The following is a 9,804-nucleotide window of genomic DNA, read 5'->3' on the forward strand; positions in this document are numbered from 1 at the left end:
CCCCTGTTTAAAATGTTTGAGGACCCCTGCTTAACCTTTTCTTGAAGAATTCTGCATGCTTCAGTTTACACTACATCAAAGTGGCAATTTTGGCACCCTTGAGGAATCAAAAGTGTATTCCTTTTAAATGTTCTCTGAGTTTTGGGAGCAAAAACAAGATCAGGGCTGTAGGGTTTCCCAGCGACTTTTATCCATCGAAGAAGGAGCAAGTGCTTTATGAAGATAGGAAAAAATTCCTCAGTACAACTTCCCTTGCATCTTTCTAACCAATGCAGTTTTCAGTCTTAAAAAAACTGCCTTCCTATCAAGCCCTGCTCATTAGCTCGTGCCCCTTGAGAGAAGCTCTTATCTAAGATTACCCCTTAGGAATCCCACAAAACAGCCTCCATAACCCTCTTCGCTGGTCTCTGTGCCTGAAATGGAGTGGGCCAGCAGAACTCAGAGACCACGGTTAGGACTGGACTTGTCTTAGGCACTATAATGAGACCAAAGTGTATTACTGAGAGAACTTGCCTGCAGTGATAGCACAAAAATGTTTAAACTTGTGTTTGGAATAAACTCATGCATTCATGAACTAGAACCTTCGTAGCAATACTTCCTGACTTGCCCTTGAATATGCAGAAGGAAGTGAAGGCAGGAACACAGTAGAACGCTGTACAGCAGTGTTCACTGCAGCACTTTTCCCACTAACCAAAGGATAGAAACATCTGACTATCCATCAACAGACGAATAGATAAGCCAAGTATGATATGTACAGACAATAGAATATTTTGCAACTATAAGAGAAATGAAGTTCTGTTGCATGCCACAATATAGATGAACTTTGCCATAGACTTATCTTTGATGCTGAAACTAATCAGCTCTAAAAAGATATATTTTTAAACAGCCGGTGTTTTAGTAGAAGAGTACTACTCAAAGTTAAACATCAAACTAAATAAGTTAGGTGCACAAGGACAAATACTGTATGATGATCTCACGTACATGAACAGGTACATGAAGTAAATACATAGAAACTTGGGGTTATTGTTTACTGGGGTGGGAGGGGGAGGAAGTCTGGAAGTTTTTGTTTGGCGGGCATTGCGCTTTTAATGGTGGTGCAGTATTGTGGGAAAAGAGCAATACTGGTAGCAGAATATAAAAAATGTCATTGAATTGTAAATATGGAAGTTGGATTGGCAAATATTTCACTGTGTATATTTTCACCAGAATTTAAAATAGTTGCCATGAAGTCAGTTCTGACTCATGTGGACCCCATGTGTGTCAGAGTAGCACTGTGCTCCGTAGGGTATCAGTGGCTGATTTTTCGGAAGTAAATCCCCAGGTCTTTTTTCTGAGACATCTCTGATCTAAGTGGACTTCAACAGCCACCCTTTCTGTTAGCAGCAAAGCATTGCAGCAGTAGCAGCCAGGGTCTTCAAGCTTCATATAAGACCATTTAGAAGCTGACAGTGTATATTTAAGCACCCAACTTCATCTCATGTTTTAACATTTCCACCCCCACCCCCAGTTATCATCTATTCCAGGACTAGATGATGTCACAGTAGAAGGATCTCCCTTAAGTGCCAAAAGTGTCACAAATGGACCACAATCGGAAGCTACTAGAGAGCAGTCACAGGTAAGTATTTAAGTTCCAAGAGATATAAGCACATATATTTGTTGGCTTGGTGCATCCAAGCGGCAGATTGGAAAGAAATTAAATAAATACACAAAAATGTTAGTGATTAAGAATTTAAAATTTTAGGCTAGAAAATGAGTTTGAAAAAAAACTAGCTGTTTAGGTTTACTATTTTGAATGGCTTCCTGAAGTTGCTATTTATAAACTTGATCTATACAGAACTTGGAAATGTGAAATATAGTTTATTTCTTTCAATTACACTGTGGGAACTTTTCCAAGTTCTTGTACTATACATTTAAAATATGATATTATAAAATTGTCAAACAATTGTACAGTGAACATCCACTCAGAGTCACCCATTCTTATTAAGTTAGCACACTTGCTGCATCAATCTCTCTTGTCTCTACAAAGTGGGTTCCAGACAGCATATCATTTCTGCCCTACATAATTCCTTAAGCATCTCTGAGAAGTTTTGACCTTATACAACCCAAATACCTTTTTAATGTGCAACCTAGTTTACAGGTACTCCTAGATAGAGGTATCCTCTACTCTAGCCCCTGGACCAGTAGCTTTGACCTTACCTGTGGGCATGTCAGAAAATGAGGCTCCAAGGCTCCACCAAAGGCCTGCTGAGTCAGAATCTACATGTTAACAAGATCTCTAGGTGATCCCTACAGTCTCCAAATTGGAGGTGCTGTTCTGTTAACTACCAGTTCTCCGAAGAGTTTTTGTAATAGAGCTGATTTGTTTGATTCAACTGCCTTAAAGTAAGGACCACAGTTTACATTGGGGTGTTAATGTTCATTTATGCTGCTACGTAAATTTAAATTATTTATCATTTTTTTTAGTTCAACAAAATTTTAAAATGCTGTTACCTGAGGAAATTCTCTAGTATGTCTCAATGAGCCATTAGAATTCAAAATAACTCTAAAAGGAGCTACCAAAGTAATTCGAAACACATTCCCTAACTATCTTGAATTGTGTCTTTGTGTGTAGAAGTCCCTTTCACTAGGCATTTTTTATGATCATGGTGGTATAGATGATGATGATAATAGCCAACACATTAAGGTTGTGCCAGATACCATGATAGTTGCTTTTCCCAAATTAAACTCATTTATTCACACCAGCTTTATGGGGTAAGTACTATATTTTTATTCTTATTTAATACAAGTGGGCTTCAAAAAGATCATGGATATATGGAATTAAAAACTAATGGAATGTTTCCATGAAGGTTTTTGAATCCCCTTGTAGATGGGGGGATCAACTGAGGCATGTTGTTGTGGGCCCAGATGGATTCCAACTCTTAACAACTCTATAGGTCGGAGCAGAACTGCCCATAAAATTTTTGTGGGCTAAAATCCATATGGGAACAGTTGGCCAGGTCTTTTCTCCCATGGAGTAGCTGATGGGTTCAAACTGCTGACCTTTTGGTTATAGCTGAGCACTTAACCATTAGACCACCATCCCTTATCTAAATGAGGTTAAAGATGTTTATAACTTGGTGAAAGTCAAACAGTGAATGTAAGTGCTCTGGGATTTTAACCTAAGCAACCTGATGCCAACAGTCCTTCTCTTTATCACTGGATTACACAAAAGTGTTTAGTGTATAACACTACACTGTACCACACCACAGGTGACACCAAACTTTGGCACACCATCTTTCATGCTTGTGTTAATTAATTCGTTACACTTTGGACACGTGGTGCAAGACCTTATAGGAGGAACCATATAGTTAGAGGATGTATTTGGGGAATGAGTTAGATTATTTACATAACAATTAAACCCAAAACCAAACTCAGTGCCATTGAGTTAGTGCTGACTCATAGAGATCCCCAGTGGGTTTCTGAGATTGTAACTGTTTATGGGAGTAGAAAGCCCAGTGTTTCTTCCTCGGAACTGCTGGTGGTTTTGAACTGCCAGCTCACCTCAGAGCCACTGTTAACACCAGAACTGCTACATAACAATTAGGTACTAGGAAATTTTACATTCATAAAATTAGTGGCCTTTTGTTAATTACCAGTTCATACACAAGATGAAATCCAAATATTGTTAAGGTTTTTAACTTTAGAAGATTCTCTTAATTAAATATGGGTCACCTTTTTTCTAAAAGAAGGTATCTGTACAGGATACCAAGAAAGTCTTTGCACTCTACCTGATAGTTATTTGGCAAATACTTGTAGTCCAGTAATATTTCTATACCTTTTAAAAATGTCATCTGTCTAACTTTGAAAGGAGCCCTGGCGGTGGTATAGTGGGTTAAGTGTTGAACTGCTAACTATAAGGTCAACCCTTCTAACCCATCAGCCACTCCATGGAAGAACAATGAGGCTGGCTGGCTGTTCCCGTAAAGATGTATAGTCTTGAAAACCCTTAGAAGCAGTTGTACTCTGTCTTAAAGGTTTGTTGTAAGTTGGAATTGACTATATGTCAGTGGGCTTTGGTTTCTTATGAATGCCATATATAATGCATATTTTGAAACCTAATTCATGCAGTTGTGTTGGTCTTTGCCAATTTGAGGCCCTAAAACCATGATGGCCTGTAATCACAGGTGAATTTTTCAATTGCCTTACAAATTTAGAATGACCTGGCTTTTATAAAAACTATATATTCATTCACTTGGAGAATTTATGAAATCTTGTTAACCTCCCAAGTTCTTATAGTAAATAATTATATTGTGGTTTTTAAAAATACTGTTTAGTTTAATAACTGTTGTATATATTCTTAATATATGAATCAAAATCTTGTTTCTTCATTGTTATGAATATGAGTATGTAAAATATTTTTAAATGAACTTCAGTATTGCTTAACACAGAGTTCACATCAATATTACTGTGAACTCAATCATCAGCCATATAGTAATCATGCACTCCTTTTATGGTTTTAATTACCCATACATCATAGTCTGTAATCTATATATGAGTCAAAGACCTAAGGTTTGAATATTTGTTTCTCTGCAACTTTAATTTTGTGGTTCAGATTTTATCATGACTCACAATAGAGCATCCAGTTGTGCATACTGAGATTAATTTGAGAATAAAATGAAGGAGAGTTGAGAGATATGCTACATGATTTAATGGTTCGTGCAAGTAGCAAAGGTGTAAAATGTTACATAATTAAATCTTGCTGAGGTCTTAGTGATAAGCAAAGGTCAGCAGCTGAAAGTCGGAAAATCTAAGACAATAAGAAGGGGTGTCAAAAAATGTATGCTAAAGTAGAATTTGATCATAAGGAAACTTTTCCACTAATTTTTTATAGCTCCCTTATATATAACTATTATTTGCTCCATTGTACTATTGTGTATGTTTCTTGCTCATAAAATTTAATAACATCTTTGAATCTTGCAACTATTTAGCAATTTTGGATTTTTTTGTACATATATATATTTAAGCACTTACATTAAGAGGAGAAACCTGAAAGATGTTTTTAATGTTTTATTTGCCACAGAATTTTTGACGAGTTCAATTTATATTTTAATTAACTGAGGAAAAAAAATCTGTATTTTGCATTCTTAGTCTAAAAGCTATGAATATTTAAAGATATTTCTTTTTATTCCAGTACAGGTAATATTGTTTTCATTGTGTTAATTAAATTCCTTCAAATGCTAATAAATAAGTATTAAATATGGTTCACCAAAGTAGTACATTCTAAATGCTGTTTGATAGAAAAGTCAAGTACTGTCTACCAACAGTCCTTGCTTTCCGTTTAAAGCCAAGACGCGCTCCCACTAAGCACCATACCGTGCATCTTTACCATAAGACTACTCCTCACTGTTCTTCATTGTAAGTAGTCCTTAACATTTATTCTTAGCTATTCTTTAGGCAGTGTTAACACTAACAGTTCTATTAGTAGCCGACAATTTTAAAACTCTATCATTTAAAGTCAGAAATAGATTTCTTTTTAACAATTGCTCCAAGAATTGCGTCCATATAGTTAGACAAGCCACGCCCACATAGGTTAAGATGATTTAGTAAATGAGGAATTCAGTTGTGTAGATAGCAGATACCTAGGAAATCAAACATTGCCCGTAAAGGGAAGCTTAATAGTTTGATTAACTCCGTTAAAGGTTTTATTAAGATAATATGTCTGCCTATGCTTTATGTTCTATATCAGCACTCGGGAGACCAGTAAAGCAGAATTTAAATTTTTCTTATACCACGATTATATTCATTTTAATGAATAATGTAGAATTGATAGTATACGCAGTATCCTCATGTCATATTTAAACTCTTGGAAGACACGCACACCATAATTGAATTTTTGGTACTCGAATTAGGATTTTTTTCTGATATTAAATGCTGTAGAATTATAAAAAGAAACATCCCTTTTAAGTAACATGATGGACCCCTTATGTGAATTGTCTCAAGATTTACACGCGATGCTCTCTACAGCAGAACAGTATACAAGACTCTGGACCACAGGACAGTGAAGTAGCAGCAGAAAATATCTTAACTGTAGCCAAGGATCCAAGATATGCCAGATATCTCAGAATGGTTCAAGTGGTAAGCTAATTTGGTCTGTCTTCTCTGTCTAGCAGCTTCATTTGAAATCCTTAACCCTCGAGGTTTTATTGTAATTTTTTCAATCCAAGAAAACTGCTAAACCGAGTGACCAAGTATTCTACTCTCTTACTTCTTTTCTGTGCTTAATTAATACCCTGATAAAACTAACCAGAAGATAAATCTTTTTAGTTAAATTGATTTCATACTTCAAATATTCACATAGTTGTAAGTTTTAAATCAGATCTATACCATTGTTCTCTGCTTTACTCAAAGTCGTCAGTGCAGATCTTGGATGTACCAAAGAAATGAAAGCAAACTATTCATTTGATAAAACACATGCTTTAACTTAATTCCCAGATATTAACACAAATAATGTCTTTCTCTTTATATTTTTATTTCGATGTTCATTTAGCATTGGTTTAGTTTCTAGAAAAGAGCAACAACGTGATAAGTAAAGAAAATACTGAAGTTGTGAAGCATTTCATTTTATTTGAATCTGCAATCAATGCCCATGGAAGCAGCAGTCAAGAAATCAAATGAATATTGCAATGGGCAAATCTGTAGCAAAAGACATACCCTTGGATTATGTATTGGCAAAGAATATTTACTATGCCATGGATAACCAGAGGAATAAACAAATCTATCGTGGAAGAAGTACAGACAGAATGTTCCTTCTAAGCAAGGATAGCCTTAGTTATCTAGTGCTGCTATTAAAAAAAAGTTCTCACAAATGTAATATATAATGTTAGACTTCGTCTTCATCAATAAGTGCTTCAAATCGTCTTCTCATCAGGCAAGGTTGTGTCTTCAGGATATCACGGGTTGTTAATAAGCCTTCCTCTAATTCTGATACCAAATTCTTCTTCATATAGTCTAGCTTCTCAGATTATTTATTCAGCATGCATATTGAATAAGTATGATGAAGGATGTAACCCTGAAGTACACCTTTCCTGATTTTTAGCCATTACATTATCCTCTTGTTCTCTTCTAATAATTGTTCTTGGTGTATGTACATGAGGACAATTAAGTGTTGTGGTATTCCTATTCACAGTGTTTTTTATAGTTTGTTAGGATGCACACCATCAAATACACAGTCAATAAAACACAGGTAAACATCTTTCAGGTATTCTCTGCCTTCAGCAACTGCGTATCTGATGTCAGCAGACATATCCTTTGTACTTTATCCTCTTCTGAATCTGGCTGGTCCTTGTCAATATACTCATTTTCAATTATTTTTTAGTAAAATTTTTCTTGCATGTGATAATTATAATATTGTTTGATAATTTCCACCCTTTGTTGGATCTGTTTTCTCTTAAAGGGGCATGAATAAGTTGTCCTAGTAGCTATTTTCCAGCTTTCTTGGCATAGATGAATATTTCTGTGTTGCCATCCCTTAGTTGAAGCATCTCAATATTTTTTCAGTTCATGAAGCCTTGCTTTTGACTAATGCCTTCACTGAAATTTGGACTAATTCCTCTGCTACCATCAGTTTTTATGATATTCTGCTTCCTGAAATCGTTAAACAATGACCAGGGTTTGTTTTTCTTAATCATTTTATTAGGGGCTCATACAACTCTTATCACAATCCATACACACATCAATTGTGTAAAGCACATTTGTACATTCATTGCCCTCATCATTCTCAAAACATTTCCTCTCCACTTAAGCCCCGGCATTAGGTCCTCATTTTCCCCTCCCTCCCCGCTTCCCCCTCCCTCATGCGCCCTTGATAATTTATAAATTGTTATTTTGTCATATCTTGCCCTGTCCGATGTCTCCCTTCACCCACTTTTCTGTTGTCTGTCCCCCAGGGAGGAGGTCACATATAGTTCCTTGTAATCGGTTCCCTCTTTCCAACCCACTCTCCCTTTACCCTCCCTGTATCGCCACTCACACCACTGGTCCTGTAGGGCTCATCCACCCTGGATTCCCTGGATTTCCAGTTCCTATCTGTACCAGTGTACATCCTCTGGTCTAGCCAGACTTGCAAGGTTGAATTCGAGTCATGGTAGTGGGAGCGGGGAGGAAAACATTTAGGAACTAGAGGAAAGTTGTATTTTTCATCGTTGCTATGTCACCCCCCTGACTGGCTTGTCTCCTCCCTGAGACCCCTCTGCAAGGGGATCTCCAGTGGCCTACTAATGGGCTTTGGGTCTCCATCCCACACTCCCCCCATCATTCACTATGGTAAGAGTTTTTGTTCTGATGATGCCTTATACCTGATCCCTTCGACACCTTGTGATTGTATAACCTGGTGTGCTTCTTCCATGTGGGCTTTGTTGCTTCTGAGCTTGATGGCCGCTTGATTTTACCTTCAAGCCTTTAAGACCCCAGATGCTATACTTTTTGATAGCCGGGCACCATCAGCTTTCTTCGCCACATTTGCTTATGCAGACCAGGGTTTTTTTTGACACCATGACTCCATCTTCTTTTGAAGCGTTCTGTGCTATCCAATATTTTTCCCACCGAATCTTTCAATATTGTAACTTTAGGCTTAGATTTTCTTTAGTTCTTTTAACTTGAGTGTGTTCTTCCCTTTTGGTTTTCTAACTCCAGATCTTGGCATATTTCATAATAATATGCCGCTGGTGGCACAATGTTAAGTGCTCAGCTATGAAATTAGGTTGGCAGCTTAAACCCTACTAGCCACTCATCTAGAGAAACGACCTGGCAGTTGACTCCCTTGAAGATTCCGTCTAGGAAGGCACTATGGGACAGTTCTGCTCTATGGTATAGGGTCAAAATGAACTCAATGGCATGTAACGACCGCAGCATTTAAAAACTACAGTGATGACAGTGCAGACGAGAAAGTACATTCCTGTACTATAACTCTCAACGGGGAGTTATCATTTTCAGAATTATTGAAATTGACAGTCAACATCCTGGACACTAGGCTTCCTGGGGTTAAAATCAAACAACAGAATTGGGGGATGAAAATATATAAATTATTTGATTACTGTTAATAACATAGAGTCTGCGTATGGATCATGATGACTAATAAATTTTTCAAGTTAGAACTAAGGAAAATTTAAACTTAAAGATACACCATCAAATTTTATGTGACTCTTTCAAATAAAAGAAGAAAATTTTCAGAAGTGACTCTGGAAGGTTTTCTATGTTAATCTTTTACTTGATATATATAAAGTATGAAATAAGGAAATTGACTTGCTAGTATCCATAAGAATGCCCTGATATATGTGAGAAAAGACTGTATTTAGGATAACTGTTAGGGTCTTGATACAGTACATCTGATTTTCTAAGAACTTAAAACTACTTTCTTTTTCAGCACAAATATACATCCACTTATTCTACAAACATTTATTGAACACATTAAAATTCTACATTAAATAATGTCTGTATTTATTTAGCCAGCTAAGATTCCAGATAGTACTTGAAATTGTAATATTTGCTATGAATTACATATGTTTCTTTGTTTTTCAGATATACACATGCACCCATATGTATGGATTTTAATTACCCCTAAAACATGGGTTTTTTTCTTATGGCTAATAGAAAATTGATGATAAGTCAAATGGCTTATTATCTCATTAGGAATAAGAGCCAAAGTTCTTCAGAGGCTCCTGAGGCCCTGCACTATTTAGCACCAGTTACTTTTTTAACCCCATATTCCCTCTCACTCTGCTCTGGCATCTCTAATAAGGTGGTGACCAGATTTTAACATTGGTAAAG

At 36.5% G+C, this 9,804-nt stretch overlaps 1 protein-coding gene across 3 annotated transcripts in view; it reads left to right on the forward strand.

Annotated features, from left to right (window-relative positions):
• The window catches only part of WASHC3 (WASH complex subunit 3), a 56,271-nt gene that overhangs the window by 12,572 nt on the left and 33,895 nt on the right, over positions 1 to 9,804 (forward strand). The window contains exons 4-5 of one of the 3 annotated variants that reach the window (XM_004700354.3): positions 1,508 to 1,615; positions 6,004 to 6,114. In XM_004700354.3, the coding sequence (XP_004700411.1) occupies positions 1,508 to 1,615; positions 6,004 to 6,114 (219 nt within the window). The remainder of the gene's footprint in view (positions 1 to 1,507; positions 1,616 to 6,003; positions 6,115 to 9,804) is intronic. The other 2 variants (XM_045291431.1, XM_045291433.1) reach the window with 2 other exon arrangements.

This window comes from Echinops telfairi, unplaced genomic scaffold (assembly GCF_000313985.2).
Source record: "Echinops telfairi isolate 266 unplaced genomic scaffold, ASM31398v2 ScPeMD7_2;HRSCAF=8, whole genome shotgun sequence".
NCBI lineage: Eukaryota > Metazoa > Chordata > Mammalia > Afrosoricida > Tenrecidae > Echinops > Echinops telfairi.